Source organism: Protomyctophum parallelum (assembly GCF_964188405.1).
Source record: "Protomyctophum parallelum genome assembly, chromosome: 11".
Lineage (NCBI taxonomy): Eukaryota > Metazoa > Chordata > Actinopteri > Myctophiformes > Myctophidae > Protomyctophum > Protomyctophum parallelum.
This window is the reverse complement of record NC_139707.1, coordinates 13,865,549-13,887,598: the sequence shown is the minus strand read 5'-3', so window position 1 is coordinate 13,887,598 and position 22,050 is coordinate 13,865,549. Positions and strand designations below refer to the sequence as shown.

General features: G+C 41.6%; 2 protein-coding genes across 2 annotated transcripts; one reads left to right on the top strand and one right to left on the bottom strand.

Annotated features, from left to right (window-relative positions):
* Positions 1-5,248: 5,248 nt before the first annotated feature.
* cUnh2orf69 (chromosome Un C2orf69 homolog) lies at positions 5,249-9,102 on the bottom strand. The gene is made up of 3 exons (XM_083776302.1): positions 8,659-9,102; positions 6,170-6,408; positions 5,249-5,858 (listed from the first exon to the last, which is right to left on the bottom strand). Exons 1-3 carry the CDS (start codon positions 8,899-8,901, stop codon positions 5,381-5,383), a joined length of 960 nt encoding a protein of 319 aa, XP_083632428.1. The 5' UTR covers positions 8,902-9,102; the 3' UTR covers positions 5,249-5,380.
* Positions 9,103-12,510: 3,408 nt separating this feature from the next.
* ftcdnl1 (formiminotransferase cyclodeaminase N-terminal like 1) lies at positions 12,511-18,675 on the top strand (the record flags this gene model as incomplete). Its single annotated transcript, XM_083776605.1, has 5 exons — positions 12,511-12,625; positions 13,191-13,286; positions 15,295-15,450; positions 17,266-17,454; positions 17,840-18,675. The coding sequence occupies 5 exons, from the start codon at positions 12,511-12,513 to the stop codon at positions 18,268-18,270; spliced, it is 987 nt and encodes a 328-aa protein (XP_083632731.1). The 3' UTR covers positions 18,271-18,675.
* Positions 18,676-22,050: the final 3,375 nt, after the last annotated feature.

Here is a 22,050-nt window from a genome sequence, read left to right as displayed (position 1 = left end):
AAGTGTATTGTACACATTAAGTCTGTAAATGCAGTCATTTCAACAAAAGAAAAAAAGCCCCTGTTGGGGGGAGAGGTTATTTTTTTATACCACACTGTGTACCTCATTTAAAAAAAATCTATTATGTTGTAAGTGAGCCAACAGGTCCTGCTGGTGTCTGTTTAGTAGCAAGATGACAGATTAAAACGGACTGAAAAATGACTCATTTGGTCACACCCTTACATACTGTCCATGTCACCCCTTTATTACATACACTGTAAAATCCTGAGTATTCATTTTAATTGACATTGAGGATTTTACTGTGTAGTGGCAGAGAGATATGACTTAAACTACTTATGTTTTGGTGTTCATTCAGACATTGACCTGAGCTTGTCCTGTGCTTCCCCAGTTTTTCCCCCTGTTTTCATTTTGAATCGGCATTAAAAGCTATAGTATGTAATGTATGGAGCTGGTGGCCTAAAGGCCAATTATACTTGTAGGTTAAAGTGTTGTCCAAGTGCACCACTGGAGTGTATAGAAAATAATTCACCTTCAACTACCTTCATCCGTTCGCGGTCTTCCTCATTCTCAGGGCATGAACTGTCAGTCTGTACCTGTTTGCCTCTTTATATTTGCTGATTTAGTTTTATACTCTTAATATGATTCTTTATAGGCCTATTATTTATGTATTGGAGTAGTATGTTTGTTTATATTTGGATGTAAAATCTGTGCTGGTGTGTTTGGAGCTGTGGTTGTTCACTTCAGCCTTGTGGGAGGCAACGTTGTCCTGTTCCACACCTGAGACACCAGAAACATGCAATGAACTACCTGTAGAAAAGCAGCAGTAGTCTACGTTCTTATCAGTGCTGGTTTAACGTTTTGGCCGTGATTGAAGAATTGTATTCTGCTTGCTTACAGTGTTGAAATAAGTTGATGTTGCCATTGCTATGGATGGGGACTGGTTGCTTGGATGGTTCTAGGAAGTGACGATAGAGATTATACGGGATGGAAAGATTGTCCAGACGGTACTGGAAGACAATGTGAGAGGCTTTTGATGGGAAGCGAGATTGTTTCACAGTTGAGTAAGCGTTGTGGTTCGATGGTGACATAATCTTAAATTGTGAAGTGAAGTTGAATATTGTGAAATGAGGGTGTGAAAGATTTTTGGAAAAGCAGCTGAAATATTGAGAATGTTTAAAGCAAGAACAGATGATTCTGATATTTTTGAAAGAAGAAAGTCCTTGAAGATATAAGTGAGATGGATGAAAGGCTACTGTATACTGAAATAGTCCGGCAGCCGACAGGCTTCTTTTGTTTAAAGTGGGAAATGTGGTATATAGTCTTTTGTATTGGCCTAAAATATTGTCTATATACATACATACATTCATGAATCCACTTGCTGACCGGCTGTCAGTATTGGGCAATTTTTATAGGGGTTTCTTGTGTCCCTACCATTAACATCCTATGGCAGGCAAACATGTCAAAAATTTCAAACTTTCCTTATGCTTTAAGTAGCATGTGACATGTCAAACTAGGGGGTTTTCATGATTCTGAATCCATTCCATGCATTAGTTTTCCACAAAAAACACTCCTTGGGCTGAAAATGGCCATAGACGTCATGCCAAATGTGATGAGTGTCGCCAGGCAACAGGGGATACGCCCTGTCCTGTTAATAGTCTCCCTGTCTAAAAGTTCACACTCCTGTGTTTGAATAAGGCCAGCACAAATGTGATGAGGTCAGCACATTTGGGCAAGTGGCTATGGCTGTTTTTAGCCCAAGGAGTGTATTTTGTGCAAAGCTAATGCTTGGAATGTATTCAGAAGCATAAAAACCACCTAGTTTGACATGTCACATGCTACTTAAAGCAAAAGTAAAGTTTGACATTTCTTACATTTCTGCCTGCCATAGGATGTTAATGGTAGGGTCACAAGAAACGGTTGCTCAATACAGCCGGTCAGCAAGTGGATTCATGAATGTATGTATATAGACAATATTTTAGGCCAATAAAAAAGGCTATATACCAAATTTCCCACCCGTCCACCTCGGCTGCCAGACTAAAATGTGGAATCTGAGGTCCTGTCGGATCGGTGCACGCCAGCCATGTCCTATACGTCAAAGCATGATAGAATAACTGTCCACGGTGGCAACTGGCATACTGACGTTTAGAGCTCAACTCTGTCAGCCTCCAGCAAAGCGTTCCCCTTTGTTCATAGAGGTGCCAAACACATTGTTATTGTTTGTTGTTGTACAAGACCTCAAGGTTTGCCCAAGCGATGTCACCAGAATCATACAATGGCCTTTGTGTGTCACACACTGTGGGATTATGGGTGTTTTCGTGCACGGCCATGTGCTCATCTCTATGCTGTCATCCTCGGGAACTGAAACACCACTGTTAAAAAATGAATAAAAGTAAATTCATCTCAGCAAGATTTATTAAAAATCATATTTGTCTTACCATTGACTGAGTGTAATTAAGGTGAGATTGATTCATTCAAATGTTTTTCAGACTTGTTTTGTGTTTTTATTGCATCAGGGTGACATAGCTTAACCACTTAAACCATACATGCTTTGTTGACCGGGATCGCCCAGGGGTCTAATATCTGCAGCCCTCGTTTTCCCCTCTACACCAAATGTCTCACAACTTGTCATGTTGTGACACTTTGAGAGCTTGTAGATCTGTTATTTTAACCACATGTTCTCATATTTTGGTCAAATCTTCTATTATGAAATTCCCAGAATAGGGATGCTAGGGGTTCATGAGGTTAATTTGATTCGATAAATAATAATAATATTAATAAAACTTTATTTGTATAGCACCTTTCATGACATGAAATGCAGCTCAAAGTGCTTTACAAAACAATGGAGAATAAAAGAAAAGCCAGGCAACGACATTAAAAAACAAGCAGTAATGCAATACAGTGAGGACATGAATAACAAAAAATAAAAGATCAATTAAAAGCAATGTTGTAGAAGTGGGTCTTGAGCTGAGCTTTAAAAATGTCTACAGAGGCTGCCTGACGAAGGTACAGTGGGAGCTTGTTCCATGCCGACGGCCCGTAGAAGCAAAAAGCTGCTTCCCCGTATTCTTTAGTTGCCTTTTTCTTAGGCAAAGCGAGCAGGCCAGCAGTGGAAGACCTTAGGGGGCGGTTTGGGACATATTTAGGCAGGCAGTCATGTAGGTAGGAAGGTGCGAGACCATTGAGAGCTTTATAGACAAGTAAAATAATTTTAAAATCAATCCTAAAAACAACCGGAAGCCAGTGCAGTGATGCCAAAACTGGAGTAATATGTTCTCTCATCTTAGTTCTAGTTAAAACTCTGGCTGCTGCATTTTGGACAAGTTGTAATCTGTCAGTTGTTTTCTTAGGCAGTCCTGAAAAAAGTGCAGTGCATTGATAAAGGACATTTAGTAAATTGTATTGAGAGCAGTCAATTACCAACCTGCCCACTTTCACTTGTAGAAAAACATTGTTTGCGATTTCATCTGATATATATTATATAAAGGTGGTTGTATTTGGCAGTGTAGTCCAGCGCTGTCAGACAGTGTTCACTTAACTGCAGTGTTGTATAATTAGTTTTGTGCTGCTGACCTGATTAAGATCCCTGCAGCTGCCAGTCATTCTGTGTTGTGTGCTTGTTTATTGTCTGAGCATGAAAAAAAAGAGATGCTTCATTTGCACTCATACCATCACCCTTGAGAACTAGAGCAGTGAAGTCATCGTGATGTCATCTCACATTCCTGGTCGACTGGAGCAAAAAAGTTTGAGTGAAACTCGACTCACAAGCAAAGTAACTATTAGACATGTATGTTTATTTGGCTTTGTTTTTTTATGTACGAGCATTTTCATTGCATTGAAAGAAATCTACATTGTATTCTGATTGACCACAGACCAATATGTAGGCATTATACAGCAAGCTGGAAAGCTCATTAAAGATTGTAGACAATTATGTAAACCTGTTTTTTCTTTTCTTCTCATCTTCAATGAATAATGCAAATCATTTGGTTTTGGTTTCCTATAATATATTTTTATGCCATTGATTTATAAACACTTAAACCCTATTTTATTATTTGGCTATGATGTGAGCTTGTGGATATGCTATTTGCAAGACAATGTTGACAAATCTACTCTTATGCACAAAATCTTTTCAAATGGGCTCAAATTCGGTTGATGAAAAACTATAAACGTAACAAATAAAACAAAAACTTAACTACAACCAGTGTTAAAAACGTGGCACATCATCCTAGATTTGGGTTGCTAACCAAAACAGAAGTATGGAACCTCCCCAGCCAATAGTTGTAATGGGCTTGTATTAACAGATACTGTACACTTCCCCCTGCCGTTGAGGAGAGCTATGACTCAAAACAAACTACAGTACATCACTGTCATGTACAGTAAGCAATCTGAGAATGAATGATCAAGGGACAAAACGTGTTCATACTTCATAGCAGGTATACTGTATGTAGATCAGGGGTGGATGTGATATCTCACCTTGTTCTATATTAAACCTCTCCTGTGTGCAATGCAAATGTAGCTATTCATAATGATCCGCTGTATGTGAGACCTTTTGGGGGGAAAGTGTACAAAGTAAGTAATTAAATGGCAGGAGGTAAAAGTTAACGCTAGTTTATATTCTACACTGAAATGTTGAGCGACAATTCCTTCAGTTGAAAAATTGTCATTTTGTTAAATAATAAATTAAATTACATTAAATTAAATTACATTCATTAATTTACATTCATGAAAAAGATCATTTCAGGCATGACAATAGTGCAAAGATGCTACTGTATATAAGCTTACATAGCAATCACATCCACTGGAATACATTACTCTGTAAACATGCTTTAGCTTTTATCCATTCACACATTAGACCATATTACTGAACATTTCAGAAAAAGATTTATCCCTGGCAAGAGCTGAATTTGGGAACACATGACTACAGAAGAAAGCATGTGTATCAGACAACTTTTGAAACATAACATTGTGGAATGCAAGCATCTGAAATCCTAAATGAGTCTGACAACTAGTTAACAACTGGAATGTTAAAATGTATGCCGGAGGGCGGAGACAGTATTTGTGAGGCTAGGGCTATAGGTTCTGGGAGAGAGGTTAGAACAGGTAATTAGAGGATTTCATATTTAAGACTCATGTCTTGGGATATTCTGCCTATAATTATGGTAAGTACATTTATTAAAGGGAGACTGCTAATATTGTTTGCGTATTCTCAATCTTCAACCTTAAAAGCATATATCACAGAAAATGAGGTAATGTTAGCGAATGAGAACAAATTCAGAGTGCAGAGTAATTTACTTCCAAGTTTTAGACTCATGAATATGTGGCTGAAATCACCTGGTGTTAACAGTCACCCTATAGGCCTACCCACCCAGAGTGTGAATGCCACTCAAAACTCCAGGATAACCCGGAAGTGGTTGTCGATGGAGGCGGGTTTGTCCTCAAAGTGCAGCTTCTTGTTCACAGATGCACCAAAGTCCTCCAGGATCTTGACAAAGTTTCTATGTTCCCGGCCCACCCAGGCCCTCATGGGATCACACACCTCGTAGGGCGTCACATGGGCATGGATGGCCATGCCGCTGCCAGCTAATGCCTTCAGCACTCGTTTATCTGTCACCCAGGTCTCACTGCCACCAGGGTGACCCCCGTCCAGCCAGAACATGTCGGTGATGCGTCCCATGAAGGGTGACAGCGCTGGGTCGGCATAAGCGCCAGCCAGTTCGTAAGCCATCTGGTTCAGAACCACGCAGCCTTTGCTGAAACCCACCAGAGTCAGGGAGAAGTCGGAGGGGATGGTGCCAGCACCTCCTGGTGGTGGAAGGGGGTTGGGCAAGTTGGCTCGATCCATGCCATGACTCAGGAGCGCCCTGAAATCAAATCAACCACATTGTTTAGTTTCAATAGACACAAGGCTAGAATGACACTTTGTGCTAATACGATGTGTTGTTAGTTTGTAGATCAGCTATTTTCAAATAGTCGTATAGTATAATGTTTTTAAATAATTGTAGTGTAAAAAGTACAATAAAATACATTTAAATACTCAAGTTAAGTGAAAGTATGAAAGTACCACAACATTGTAATTGAGCAAATGTACTTAATTACTTTCCACCACTGCCTCCCACTGGTCGAAGTAGATGGCTGAACATCACAAAATTATAATGATGCCACAGTGACCAACCTGAGGTGATGAAAGGCCCCATAATCAGGTGAGTAGGCCGAGTGCTCAGGCGCTCCGAACATGTTGCTCACTACAAAGTTCTGGTAGCAGCTGAACTTGTGCAGGTACATGAGGGAGGCTCGCACCACCCAGATGTACCGTCCGGGAAAACGGCGTCCCAGAGCCAGTGCCGTCTGCTCCAGACTCCAGCACAACCACTGGGATCCCTCTTGCTGCACAGCCATCTCCTCCTCGAAGTTCTGCACAACACAAACATAAGAGACAAATTGCTGTGACTATAGACACGATACTGACATTTTGACTTTTGATTTAGCCAAGACACCAGTAGTAGTAGTATGTCCGTCACGCCTCGTGACATGCTCCATATATGGCCGTCTACTCTCCATATATGAAGATCATGACACTGATCCCATCAAACCCTTAGCCATACATGGAAGACTGGATCATCACCTAGATCTTCATACTGTATATGGAGCCGGCCAGCAACTCTACATCTGATCTGACCTCAAACCCTTAGATCTCCATATGGAGCTGACCTGTTCTGACATTCCATATGTTGATCCCTCCCCACCCGTACTTCCTCTTCGATGGCCCCCTTTTGACTGATACCCATCCATTCAAACTCTAGACGGGCCCGCCCCAAAGTTATTAGCGCAGCTGTGCCCGGCAGCCGGACAAAACTAGAGTTTCCAACAGGCCCGAAAATTACACCTGGTGATGACTGATGACTGCATGATTGCACTAGTATGACAATCATAAAATGTCATGATCGTGACAGCCCTATTCATACCACGCAGGTACCATCATCAAAGGAGGCATGTCCACAGTTCTACTTCCCACACAGAGTGGAGAGGTTCATCATGGGCTCAAGGATACTCTGTAACCTCACCAGGAAACCATGACTGCAGCTGCATTACTGCCTGGTACAGAAGATGCTCAGTAAGCATGTTGCTTTTGAACTCTAAACATTAAACTGTAAAAAATATATGGCCTGTGCAGGTTTTATTATTACACTATTGCTCATAAGTTCAGTCAATGTTCTACTAAAGTGAAAGTGTCATGTTAAGGCATATTGCATAACGGCACCGCTCTATACTGCTCACCTGTGGTCATGTTATAAAACATCTAGTAAAGTAGACCTAGAATGCCTGTGATCATTTAATTATACTTCGTAAATGTTCATGTATCACAGGCATAGATCGCTTGCTGGTAATCCTGGTAGAACTTTAACATGTGCGGCATAAATGTGATAAATGCTCCGTTTGTACTCACCCATTCAATAATTCCAAAGACGTGGTGTGAAAAATGGTCCTCTAGTTTTATATCCATGTGAAAGTTCTGGCACAAAACGTGTATTTAGTCAATTATATCCACTTTTTCAAGAGATGCACACGGACATCTTTCTCTCCGGGCGAGGGGGGCCGGAACAATCGATGAACTGATTTTACAAATACGTCCTGTTTACCGCAGACGTCATCACCAATTGACCAGGGAAACACAAAAGTTTTCAGTCACACAATTGGCAGGTGGTGTGATTAATTACCCAGCACCTATCGCAAAGCACCTGCCAATTGTGTGACCGCAAACTTTTGTGTTTTTTTCACACCACCACCACGTCTTTGGAATTATTTAATGGGTGAGTACAAACGGAGCATTTATCACATTTATGCCACATATGTTAAAGTTCTACCAGAAATCAAGGAGGGTGTTCTATGGCTCTTGTATGTGAAATACTGTACATACTGTATGTAACAACAAGAGCCGTTCTAGGGCTACTAGTAAAGTTGCATATGTTGCAATGAGAATACTCCTACGCCCAGAGGGGCCAGTGCTAGTCAGGTGTTTGTCACTGCTGGAGTGAGGACTTTTAAAGCACTTCTAAGAAATGCTTAGGAATGTGACAAAAACAAAACAATATCCATGAAATAAAGGCTTCATGGGGTGTTATATTTTATGCACCAAGTTATGTAGTATGTACAGTATTATTACCCACATTATGTGTATATAAAGGATTTGTTGATCTATTTGACTATTGTTTGTATTTATTTATTCATTTTACATAGTTATTTTACCTTTTTATTTTATTTATATTGTTAATTATCCACACTGTGACTGTCAGTTGTACACTTGTACTTGAAGTACAATAATTGCATTTCCTACAGCAACTGTAGCTCTGGTCCATATATAGCTCTAATTCCATGATTAGAGCTATATGGACCAGAGCTACTACAGCAACGTACTGTAGGCTACAGTATGTTTATGTCACAATAAACTAATCTGTCTATGTCATAATGCTGCTGTTTTGTTGAAGTAAATTATGGTGCTTTATAAAAAAAAATAGTATGAGGCAGTTTAAACGGGGGCTAGAGACACTTCTTTAACATCACGACACGAACATTACACAAACAGGATCATTTATTTTTGTTACATTTGTTAGTGGTAATAATATTGGAAACTCGTACACAGTACTCAGACCTGGAAAAACAGACCTGAATGTCACCGGGGAAGAAGACGACATGTGATCCAGATCCACCGTCCTGGACCTCTTCTAGGTCTGATCCGCATCCCGAAGGCCGTAACAGCAGCAAGTCGTTGACTCGCTCTGGGTGAGATCCAGGGACACCGACCAGACGCTGGAGCCTCTGTGGGCTTGCAGCGCTTGTATCCGGGGTACCTGTCTGACACAGTGGGCCGGGGAGCAGGGATGAGGATGTGGCCGACGTGGAGCTCATGACTCTCCGGCTGCAGCGATCAGAGAACAGCCCCCTGCGAGCCTGCGAACGACGAGCATGAATAACTAGAATACAAATGCTCTACTTTTCATTGGTATTGGTAATATATATCTATAGGAATACGTGCAGTGGTGTTCTTCGTTTACTTCTATTTCTGTATTGCTGCATTTTTGTTTGGAGCTTCGAGCTCGAGGAACGGCGGAAATCATTATTTATGTTAAATATTAATTTATCCACCAGGTGGCTCCGTGGGTCATTTTTACGTAAGCCAAGGCAAAGGCTTCCACCTCGGAGGAAAAGCAAGTACAAGTAGAAAGCAAATACAATCCATAAGCATTTGAATAATGCATATCCGGTCTACAGGGGACACGGAAACTGTGTCATTTGCATGTTGGTGCAAATGACACAGGTGGAAATAGGCAGATACAGTAGGCGGGCTCTAGACCGGACCCGAACACTGAACTGCTAATAGAAGCCCAAGCTTTCTACTGGTACTGCGGGAGTATATTATTTGCATATTATTTGCGCATGGCAGTTGTCTAGTAGATCCCATGGCCTGAAGTGAACTCCGCGATGTAATTGGACAATGAGTTGATTGTCATGGTAACCGCTGATGATAGCAGCACGAAAACACACGCTTCCACCAACACCTACAGAAACACGTGAGTGTCACTCTCAAACAAACTATGTTTTTATGAATCACAGTTGTTTTGTTTATTGTTTGACTTTAATGTCATGAGAAATCATTGCAAAGGCAGATGAAGGCTGGCTACGCGAGTCTAATGAGAAATAACTGCATTTTCCACCAGCTGTCAGTCAATTCCTGGTCAAACAACAAGTGAACTTTGCTCAAAGTAGTTCAAATTGGCTAGTAGTAGTTCAAAGCTTACTGGAATAATTGCTTCAAATTATTATTTAAACGTAGGCCTACATGCTTTTAGAGATATTATTCCAAAGTACACATTTCAACACGTCCTTTTTCATTTCAATTGCTGTATTGAAGTTTAGAAATTATGTTGTGCCCTAAACTGAGCCACAGTTTATATAGGCCTATAGATGATTTTTTTTTTTTTGAACAAAATGTAAGAGTCTGCATTGAACATATGTAGTGGTGGAAAATAAGTAAAATTGTAGTACAATTTTGAGTCAATACAAGAACAGCAATGAGGATAAAACCATAAAAAGCACCATCAGAGATGTACATTTAGAGACGTACAAAATAAATATACTTCTATGAAGGATAAAATAAAATCATATAGGCTACAGTAAAAACCACACCTGTGTGAAGGGGCGCTCTTGTCGTCATATATCATCCAATAAAAAATGAATATTAGATTAGATTAGATTAAATTTATTGTCACTGCACATAGTATACAAATACTTTGACAATGAAATTAATTTGTCAAAGCTCAGAGCTGAATTAAAACAGTTGCACTGTGTTTAGAAAAGATGATTTGCTCGTCCACATAATGAGTCATGACTCATTATGTGGACGAGCAAATCAGCTTTTCTAAACAGTTCTCCATTCATTGTCAATGGTATTTACTCATTTTACTGGTTTTGTAATTGTGTTATGACAAATAGCCAATTTGTTTGTTCAGACACATTACGTAAATTCTCCTTTATTAGCACCCCTCAAAAAAAGAGGGGATACGTGTACACTGTACAGTATGGAAAAAAGGGAGTGGGGGACTTTCCTTTTTTTGGGGGCGGGGGCAAGTTTCGAATTGCAGCCACCTGTGCTCTTTGAGAGCAGTTTTGAAGGAGTCTAGGGATTCACATTTCTTAATGACCCATTGTCAGCCTTTTGATAGGTCCTTGACTCCCTGACTGACTAACCACCAGGCTCTTTCTGCCTTGTTCTGCCCTGGTCCTGCCCTTACAGTATGTTGAATTTGCTGAAACATTTAAAAACATTTAAAACATTTATGCCCAGTCACTATACTGCACCTAATGTTCCTTTTTACTGGTAGGCTACCAAGTTTAAAAATAAGATGGGTTGCACAATGCACATGGTTTGTTGAACTCCCTCTGGTGTTGTGATTGTGGACTTTGTTGACAAGTATTTTCAAATTTTGACAGGTGCATGGATATCTTAGGGGTGTAGCGATGGCCAGGGGTGAGGTGGGTTCTGGGAGTAAGGCCAAGTAGTAGCCTGACCAGTTTGTTTTGGGATGTCTGGAGTCTTGTTTTAAGGCCTTTGAGGTGCTGTGGTACCATGAGGTGCACGCATAGTCGTGACTCGTGAACTCCTGTTAGGGTCTTCAAGGTATTTTTGGTGACCATTGAGGAGATCCTGTACAGGAATCTTGTTCTTTGGTTGACTTTTTTTATTACATTGATGGCATTTTATTACAGGAAAGATTTGCCTCCAGGATGGAACCTAGGTAGGTAATTTCATCTTTTCTTGTGATAATATTGTCACCCACTTTAACTGAGAAGCCGTTTGTCCTAACACAACAAATTCCCATTGACAATATCATCGTACATCATGAACATGTATGATGATATGAGCGCCCCTCACTTCACACACGTTTTTTACACAAACTCAAAACTAGTTCACAGGTGGTGGTAGCAAAACAATGTTTGTGTTTACACAAACCCTCAATGCTGGACATAGGAATTCCTTTTACTTGTAAGTATTTCTATATTGCAGTATTGATACTGTTACTTAAGTAAAACAATTGAGTACTTTTTCCACCACTGGAAATATGCCATACACTGTACAGGAGTATAGTCAACTAGAAAAGGGGCACCTTAGGTGCCCCTCGGGGCATAGGTCTCCACCAAGCCAGGTCAGGTTGTGGCCTCCTGGTGGCGCTATAATAGGCCAATGTGAAACGGGTGCCATTTCTTTTTTTTTTTTTTTTTTGCGGCTTACGCCTTTTATTGATTTTTTTTGAAGGGACAGACAGTAGGCTGACAGGAAACGGGAGAGAGATGGGGGGATGACATGCAGTAAAGGCCGTGTCGGGTCCGGGAGTCGAACCCGCGGCACACTGCGACTGGATTACCAGTCCGGTGCCCAGACCGTTACGCTACGGCCTGGGCACGGGTGCCATTTCTTCTTACGCCTTTTATGGCAATTGGATGATTTGAGGCATTTTGTTCCAAAAATGTGCAAAAATCCACCTGTTGGTGGTGCTATAACAGGCCAATGTGAGATATATTCCTCAGCCTAGTAGGAAAGTGCGTGAAAGATTTCACATAAATTGCACGCTGCGTTCATGATTTGAGGCTTTTTCTTCAAAACGGGCTAATCCTGCAAATGTTGAATGCCAATGTCAGCCAATTGGATTGGAATATGAAATATCAGACAGATCCGTCTTGAGCACGACTATAGAGGTACTGTGTAACAATTTGTGGGATTTTTGGATATAATCTGGAGGAGTAATATCAAAAAAAATGTTTTACTAAAGTCGGCCTCCTGGTGGCGCTATAAAAGGCAGATAGGGTGTGTGTATGCAACGTTTCACGCAGATTATAGGTAATAAAAAGGTGACGCTATAACAGGCCGTTCTGTGTGTTAGCCAACGACCAATGCCGACGACAATGATTGGGATAACATTCATTTTGTAAGATGTGTGTTGCTGTGTGTTGTGCTGAGTGATGTCTTCCAGTAATCTGGGCCGTCGGTTGGTGGCCTGCCTGCTCAACGTTTCAGAGGCTCACAAAAAGGACCTGGTGGAGACGGTGGCCAAGGCAGCCGTATATGACCTTCATGGTAAAAACATGTGAAGGTCAAAGGAAGAGCCCTCGGGAGTTATTAGCCTTGGGGATCCATGTCATTGTAAATGATTGGGTTTTGGTTGATGAGCAGCTGACAGAAGAACACAACCCACTAATGTGGGTTGTGCTCAGGGCAGGGGTTGATTGTGGAGATCAATCAATTCAAAATGAATATATGTATTTACTATCTATGCCAAGCAGCAAACGTCCTCTCAAACCCTACAGCCCTTTTTCCTCTGTGTGTGTGTGTGTGTGTGTGTGTGTGTGTGTGTGTGTGTGTGTGTGTGTGTGTGTGTGTGTGTGTGTGTGTGTGTGTGTGTGTGTGTGTGTGTGTGTGTGTGTGTGTGTGTGTGTGTGAATACATTTTATAAGTAGACACCTTGACAACACACTACAGTAGTTTTCATCACATCGGTAACTATTATGACATAATGGTTATGTTATCATAGCTCTTTACAGTATGTTACTGTATATCATCACCCTAATAACAGTATGTTATGCGTCATCCTCTGTGTGTTCTTTGATAAATACCATTTAATTTCCTGTTTCATAATTATCAGGGGAGAGACGGGAGATGACAACTGTGCTGAACATCTTCAATGACCATGACTACAATCGCTCTGTCATCACCATTGTGGCCAGTATTGATACCATCAGTAAGTGTGTTTGAGAGGGAAAATAATAGAATAGAATTGTAAAAAGCAGCCGTTCGACTGACATAATTCTACAACATGTAAAACAGAGGACAGCTGAAGCCTCCTGTGCTAACGCTGCGTCATCACCAATACATTTTGATTTGGTCTTGCATGCTAATAATCAAAAGCATTTAGTTGTAGCTATCATCCTATATGATTCAGCCTATAAGCCACAGTACATTTTGTTCTAACCGTGGGATAATAAAATGGATGATCGTACCACTGAACATATCGGAAAAAAGGACATTTCTCATCATCTAATATCATATAGCCATTGTATATAAGCCATTGTACAATAAATTAATTTGAATATCATGCAAGCTCAATACAGATCTTTATTTGTTAGCCCATTAGCTTAGCAGACCCCCACCACCATAGCAGCAGCAACGGGGGAGGGATGAAAAATACAACGGCGGACGTTATGGACAATGATATTATCTTACCAGCTTTGATAACAGTCGTAATTTCATTTGTATTATTGAGTTTTTGCATGGGTTTCAGGTCAGGCCAGTTTGTTGGTCAGTTAAGCACAGTGGTCAATTCACCAATTACTAGTAGTTTTGGCACTGTGGGCAGCAACATACGGAAGCACAAAGTGCTCTAAAATATCCTGATGAATGGCTGTGTTGACTCTAGACTTGATACGACACAGTGGACCAACACCAGCAGATGACATGCAGCCAGATAGAAATAAATATCGCCCCAAAATAAATGTTTTTGTTTTTTATAATGAATAAATACTTGAATAATGTGGTGCGACGTCACGTGTGTGCATGCAGGCCAACCCACTCCTGGCCAGGTCCACCCAAAACTTCAGTTCTGGCTTTGCCACTGATGACATGGCACTCCAAGTCATCACTGACAATGAAAACGTCACACTGGAGTCAACACAACCATATATCAGGATATTTTAGAGCACTTTGTGCTTCGTATGTTGACAGGCTTTATGGAGATGCAGAATTTCCTTTCCAGCTGGATTAGGCACCTGCCTGCAGTACCAAAACTACTAACTTGTGTACTGACCATGGTATTACTGTGCTTAACTGACCAACCAACTGGCCTGACCTGAAAACCCATGTAGAATCTAGGTTGTATTGTCAAGAGAAAGGTGTGACACATAAGACTCAATAATACAAATGAAATTACGGCTGTTATCAAAGCAAACCTGGGCTTCCATAACACCTCAACAGTGCCACAGCCTGATCACCTCCACGCCACGCCCCATTGATGAAATAATTTGTTCAAAAGTAGCCCAGACAAATTATTGACTGCATACATTAATATACTTTTCAGATGGTCGACATTTCTGGATTAAAAAAAATGTATAATTTTATATTTTAGTTGCCTCATAAAATATTCTAATATTTTGAGATAGGATTTTTAAAAGGAGTATTAAAAGGATAGAGAATGATCTGGCGCGAAGCTCCGCCCCCTCCGCTATTCATGTCAGTGGAAGTTGCTCAGTGGCGTTTTGAAGCAGCCCGAAGGACTGTCTATTTCCGCCTTTTTGGGCGCATTTCCGCATTGGACCACCAAATTTTGGTGGTCCAATGCGGAAATGCAACCGAGCGCTCAATGTTAAAGCCCAGCTGCACGGGGTTTCCTCGTCATGAATCCACGGGTCCACCTGCAGTCCTTCCGCTTACCACTAGGGCCCAGCGCTTCAACGTTGGAGTGCCTCACTGGCCCCTTGGGATTTTTAGATATGCATGAGCTGTAGCCATAATCATCAAGATTAAAACAAAAAAGGTTTTAAATACTTCACTTGCACAATGAATTGAGAATACATTATGTAATGAATTATATTACGGAAGAACATGAACTTGGAGCTGTATTTACACACACACACACACACACACACACACACACACACACACACACACACACACACACACACACACATTCATACATACGAAGGATAAAGGAGTGCTGTCATTTATGTGTTATTGTGTCCATGAATGTGTTCCAGAGGATGCTGTGTTGTCTGCGTGTCAGAAGGCCTGTGGATTGATTGACATGCGTGCTCACACGGGGGTCCACCCGTGTATGGGTTCTGTAGACCTTGTACCCATCTACCCACTGGGCGACGATGTGGGAATTGATGACTGCACAAAGGCAGCTCGAGGTGAAGTGCTGTGTGTGTGTGTGTCTCGTATATTATGTATATTATGTATGTATTAACACATGCCGTGTCTGGGTGTGCATATGTGATCGTTCCTGCGTGTGTGCGACTGTGCATGCGTGCGTGCGTGTGTGTTTGCCCTGTAGGTTGAGTTGACTTAGGAGGAGGTTAGCATAAATTGTGGTTACTTCAGGGGAAGCTATAACCGTGGCATCCGTAGCTTGTTCTCAGGAGTGGGGGTGGGCAACCCATGTGTCCAGAAATGTATTGCATCTGGCACAAAACAGTCCCAAGTCCTAATGCTCAAAACTCCCACTCCAAAGTTGATAGCTTTTTTTAAATTAGTAATTGCATATTGTTTGAATACATACAGTATTAACCACTTTCAACCTGGCTTCCCTACTAAAACATTAAGATAAACTATTTTTGAAATAGGGCATAAGTGTGGTTGTGTGAATCTAGATTATTCATTGTGGAGACTGTACTGTACAGTGTACTGTATCAAGTCTCTCAGTGTTCTGTCCTTGAGGCTTTATGGCAGCATGGATAACATCATTCATCCAGAAGATGCTTTAATTAATGTGCTGACATTGACTCACTTCCATATGGAGCAGGTGGTCTTGTATACTGCCAACTCAGCATTCATATGTTGTTTCTTGCACATCAGTTTATCATAAGCAATAATTCCAACATTCCTACTCTCTTCTACATGTCTATCTCTGCGGTGTGACTGTACCATACTAATTAGCTAATTGCCTTTGCATTGGTCCACATGAGTCTATTATGCTGCAGCAATGCATGCATGCATGTAATAGGCAGTACATGTGCAGCCTGAGCTAGCTCACCTCAGGTGTGTTTAAGCCTGATTTATGCTTTGTCGTACGACAATGTTGCATACCAAGATTAGCAGATTTATAAGCTCACAACGTGTTGCATCCGCCATGCGTTGTGAGCTTATAGGTCGGCTATTTCTGACGATCCACAACGTCACCCGCTTGACTGCTTTGGGCTGGCCAGGAAGATTGCCATTAACATGAATGAGCAACTATCTCGTAACCTGACGCTGCCAGATCCAAGAAGCTTGCTACACAAATTTGTTTCACAGCTTATTGGGATCTGGGATCTCGGAAGCAAATTCGATGACGGCGCTGTTCCTTTTTTTCAAGATACTTGGTAGATGATTGGATGGGACCGTCTGTCTATCACCGTGTGGGCGTGCAAACACAACCAATCATATTGACGTGTCTATATAGCTTCACATCCGGTTTCGCACATATCCCGCCCTTAGCTCACGCTGATTGGTTAGACCACGGAGCGGTTCGGTGTTAGCTGAACTCCCTGAGAGATCCCAGATGGTTGCTGTGTTGGGGAACATGGTTACCCAATACCGCCCCCATCTGGCAAAGTCAGGTTAACTATCTCGGGCTGCAACCATCGATTATTATCAATGAATAAATGTTAAATAATTCAAATAATTTATTTTATTTTAGACTAAATTAATTTTAATAGACAAAATCATGATTTTGGGCGTACTTTGTTGTACAATGATGTTCCACCAATATGCATGAAAAAAAAAGTTTGATCAACAGTTGCACCGCTAAAACAATGTTCTCCGCAGTTAAGCCTGCGTTGTTACCTTCTATCAGTGGCTCAATTAACCATTTACCGCATAATCACAAAACACTGGTTTCGAATCCAGCATGTCACCCATCTCTCTATATACCTTCCATTTCCTGTAGCACGAATGCCTTAAACGAATCAATCATTAGATCATAAATAAACAAACCGCCGAACCAATCCTCTGTTATTGGGGAACAGCGGTGGCCGAGGGGCTTACTGAGCGCGTACAGGGGACCAGCGCGTTCCTGTTTGGCTGGGCTGACTGTCCTCTTCAACGGGGCCTGGCTCAGCGGAGGAAGGACATGGGCTGGTTCAAAAAGACACCAGACATGCAGGCCATCAGGCCTGATGTGGGTCCACAGCCCCAGAAAAGATACGGCCTCACGGGTAAGAACATCTACTGTATGTAGTTGTACTGTACTTACTAGTATATTCACACTGTGTGGCGTGTGCTGTACATTATAGTATAATTACACACGCTGTCGGGAGGAAACCACCAAACTCAATTTTTTAAGTTTTTGATTTAATTTGCATGAATCAGTGCTATTGGACATTGAACCAATGAAAAGTAGTAAAAATTTATTTGGCCAAATTTCTTAACTCCTTTGGGCCCTCAACTGTCTGCTAAAGCAGCTAACTCCACCACCTCTCCCCCTCTCATGCAAGTAATTGACAATATAATAAAGTCACAATACCAACTTTGATGAGGCAATATTGCTTTGTTTAAAAATATAAGGTTTTCTTGCCTGATCCGTGCTTCCGTGACTTGCAGGCGTGGGGGCCAGCCCCTATGTGATGAACTGCAACGTCACCATCGATACCCAGGACATGGCTCTGGGGCGCAGCATCGCTGCAGCCATCAGAGAGTCCACCCCGGGGGGACTTCCCGGGGTGCAAGTTCTGGCGCTGCCTCACGAGGGCGCCGTGGAGATCGCCTGCAACGTGGAGAGCGTGCAGGGGAGTCCACCCGACCGCGTGGCCGAACCCTGGCCCACGTTCAGCATCGGTGGTCAACCTTACTGCCACATTCCAGCTTCTGCCATCACGGCCAGAGTGTCAGAGCTGGCGGGGAGGCAGGGCGTGGTCACGAAGGCCACTGCACTGGTGGGGTTCACCCCCACAGAGTGTAGGTTTCTAGCAGAGGGAGCTCTGCTTAATGGTATTGCAGAGTTCTGGAAGGACCAGCGAAGGATACACATGTAAAAGCACTTTGAAGAAGCCAATCAGAACCTTGGTATACTACTATGTTTTTTTTATTCTCCGTTAATAGCTGATCTGCAAGCTCACAACATGTCACATTACAAGCTGGCATATTGCGATGTATAATCTACTGTACCTTGGCTGTATTAACCTCCATAACACTATTTCCCAATGCCTTTTACTTAGTCTATACACAATTAGTGTTTGGTGCTAAAATCATTAACATTGATTTTTCCATTTGTTCTCTTAAAGAAACAGTCACACGTTACCACGACACCACCCCTATGAGTTGGAGTTGATCTAAACTTGTTGAAACCGTTTGTTTGCCACAATAAAATAGGTTTCCTATGGTGACATTAGTTACAGTTCCTTAATTTGTCATCCCTCCATTCTTTATTCTGTTTTACTTTGAGCCAGCTGTGCTTGCTAACATAGTTGTTAATTTGATAATATGATTACACAACAGAACAGAAACAGACTGAAATCTACTCTCCTATATAAGGCAGATGTGCTTACTTACTGAAATTGCAACTGAGCATGTTTTGTTAACACTATTTTCTAATTGTGTTTAATAAAGGACATTTTATTCTTACTTAACGTATTATTTTAAAATGATTTCAAAACCATTTTTACGAAGGGCCTAGTTTAGTTTTCAGGACCAAACGGATGAAATAACCAAACCCAGAAGTCATCTTGGCAATGCTCACTGCCTAAAATGACAGATGTTGGAAAATGGCTTTGTATGAGACTCTGCAGAGGTCATGGGTCATCAATCCACTCATCTCTAAACATCCATGCAGGAAGTTGTGTCAGTGTATGACTGTTTCCTGTTTGGAGATAAATAGGAAACAATGTTTACTGATGCCTCCTTAATGATGATTCTTCTCATTTTCTTACCAGCAGCAGTAGATAGCTATGTGGTAGAGTCACTGTCTGTTAGTCACAAAGATGTTTTCATCACAAGTCATTGGGAATGGTTATCTACAGCAGCATTTTGAGGAGCACATTTTGTTATGGGGAATCAAAGTGAATGTGTTCTTATTAGCATGACCAATCACTTTAAATTAAACTATTCAATTAAATAATTTATTTTACAATGTATAAGCTCTCATCCAGAACGACATACAGTAAGTAAGGTTTGGTTAATAATCACAGATTGCATGCAGAGAGACAGTGTAGTGCCTCAAGAAAACTAGGATACTAGGCAGGTAAGCCATGAAACCAGCATCTGTACATTGAAACTAGAATAACGGGTAAACGATGAACATGAGCATAATGTCTAAATAACATTTACATAACAAGAAACCAAAAAATATGCATGTATTTATTTATTACCCACATAATGGCTCAATTGCTTCTGCCTGGCGGTCAGAGCATGGCTTATTGTACTGTCTGCTATACAAAGTGTAAATTGTGTGGCACAGTAACCGTTATATGACATGCAGGGGAATTTGGCCTGGGGACGGGACGGTGGAACTGGGGCGAGATGATTCTAGTCATGTCTTACATAAGCACAGTATAATACACTGAAAAGGAGTCTGTCCATATTGTAAGGTTGTATGGATTTGAAAGCTAAAGTGTATACATGAGCTGATGCTGTCTTGGACAATAGAGATGTAGTGTAGTGTGGTGCACGGTAATGGAAAAGGTCATAATGACGTTCCGAAATATCACTAAATAGAGAGCGTGAATGCTATTCACGTTAACGTTAACTACATGAAACCTAGCGTCCCTATCCCTTTTCTGGGGTGAATATTCAGCAAAAAGGGCAGCTCTACCAGCGCGCCACGTAACACATTGTGACGCGCTGTGAGCTTGAGGATCTGCTACTTGGGTGAAGAGATGTGATGTTGAAGGGGGGAAAGGAGCAGACCTAGTGTAGAGCCCTGGGCTAACACTGGGGACAGGGTTTAAGTGGATAAGCTGGCGGAAGAGATTTTTCTTGCCTACTTTTTATATCTGAGTGAATTTGCTGTGATCTGGATAATGTTGTTTAAACGTTGTGTTTTTTGTGTGTGTGTGTGTTTGTTTGATGTGTGTTGTGAGGCAGATGCTGTGTAGTCAGCATTAGCATTGGTTTGTTCATCTTGTTGCTTCCTCTGTTCAGTGTTCATGCTCAGCTCTTCGTACCTGATCCAGCTGGGGCACACACACACACGCACACACACACACACACACACACACACACACACACACACGTGCGCGCTCTCCACTCTATCCATTCCACTTCCATTCCCACCCATCTCTCTCTCTCTCTCTCTCTCTCTCTCTCTCAGAGATCCAAACGTTCATGCACATTTCATGTATGACACACACACACACACACACACACACACACACACACACACAGCCTGCCGGGCTAGGGAGCATCAGGCCATAATCTAGGTCACAGCATTTGCCCAGGGGTGACCTGCTCCCAACACACACACACACACACACACACACACACAATCATCTTACTATCTTTGTTGACATTTCAAAAGCAATGTTTCATTACTGGACCAACTCTCACCTCACCCAACCTTTTAAACGAAGCCCCAAACCCCAACCCTCTAATCCTAATCTAAACCCCAATCGGAATATTTTCCTAATTGCAACTCTGACTAAACTGACCCCTGTCCTTTCTGAGAACCAGAACAAATTCCCCATGAGGTGAAATCTTTTCAGATTTTGCTATCCATGTGAAGACGTTTAAAACAGCCTGATGGAGAGCATTAACATGCATTAGCTCAAACCATTACTGCTGTTGGAGACAATACATCGAGCTACAGTGTGTGTGTATCTTCTTTAATCTTTTATGACTTTTGTTTCACATTGTTGGTGCAAATTCTGAACCATTTTCCTTCAGTATGTAAATCTTGCTGTGAGTCTTCTCTTGGCATGTAGACAAGCAATTATGCCATTTTAGTTTTTATTTCCCTGTTAATAAAACTATAAATAACACAATTCAATTCCCAAAAGATCCCCTCCCTTTCTTTTCCACACGACTCCCCCCCCCCCCCCCCTCTCTCTCTCTCTCTCTCTCTCTAACCCTTCACTCTCCCTCCCTCCCACTCTTTTCCCCATCTTTTTCTCCTCATCTCTCTCTGTCTCTCTCTCTCTCTCTCTCTCTCTCTCTCTCTCTCTCTCTCTCTCTCTCACCCTTCTCTCTCCCTCCCTCCCACTCTTTTCCCCATCTTTTTCTCCTCATCTCTCTCTGTCTGTCTCTTTCTGTCTCTGTCTGACTCCCTGGTTACCCCCCCCCCCCCTCCCTCTTTCTCCTCATCCACTCCGTCTCAGTTAACCTTGTTGGTCAAGTGGCTCCGGCTAATTGCTCTAATGATTGTTAAATACTTAATTTCCTTGATTAACTGTCCCCCTCCAACAAAGATTTTCAAGAAAAACAAAGCTTAATCTGTAGTATTTATTTCATCGGCAGCTTGTCTTAAATCTCTCGGAAGCTTTCAAAATTTCCGGCCGCTTGGCTCAAATCTCTCGGAAGCTTTCAAAATTTCCTTTGAATGATAAATCATCGTATTTGTGCAGATCAGTTATAATGACATGATATTCATTTGATATGTCTCAGCCTGCATGGAGGTCATGTGACACGGTACCAGAAATAGAGGAGCTTATTCCTTCTATAAATACTATAAACATATCCCTCTCTTTCTGTCCTTTGCTCTCTTTCTGCTTTCTCATTTCCTCCTGCTCCCCTTTTCATCCTTTCTCTTGTGCTCATCTCTCTCCTTTTTATATTCATTCTTTTCAATTCCTCCTCCCTGCTCTCCTTCTCCACTGCTTTCC

Coding starts and splice junctions, on each gene's coding strand:
- cUnh2orf69 (XM_083776302.1), bottom strand. CDS start 8,901: ATGAGCTCCACGTCGGCCACATCCTCATCCCTGCTCCCCGGCCCACTG. Junction 6,409..8,658: donor TCTTCCCCGGTGACATTCAG/GTCTGTTTTTCC, acceptor TGTGTTGTGCAG/AACTTCGAGGAGGAGATGGC. Junction 5,859..6,169: donor GGGGCCTTTCATCACCTCAG/GTTGGTCACTGT, acceptor ATTTGATTTCAG/GGCGCTCCTGAGTCATGGCA.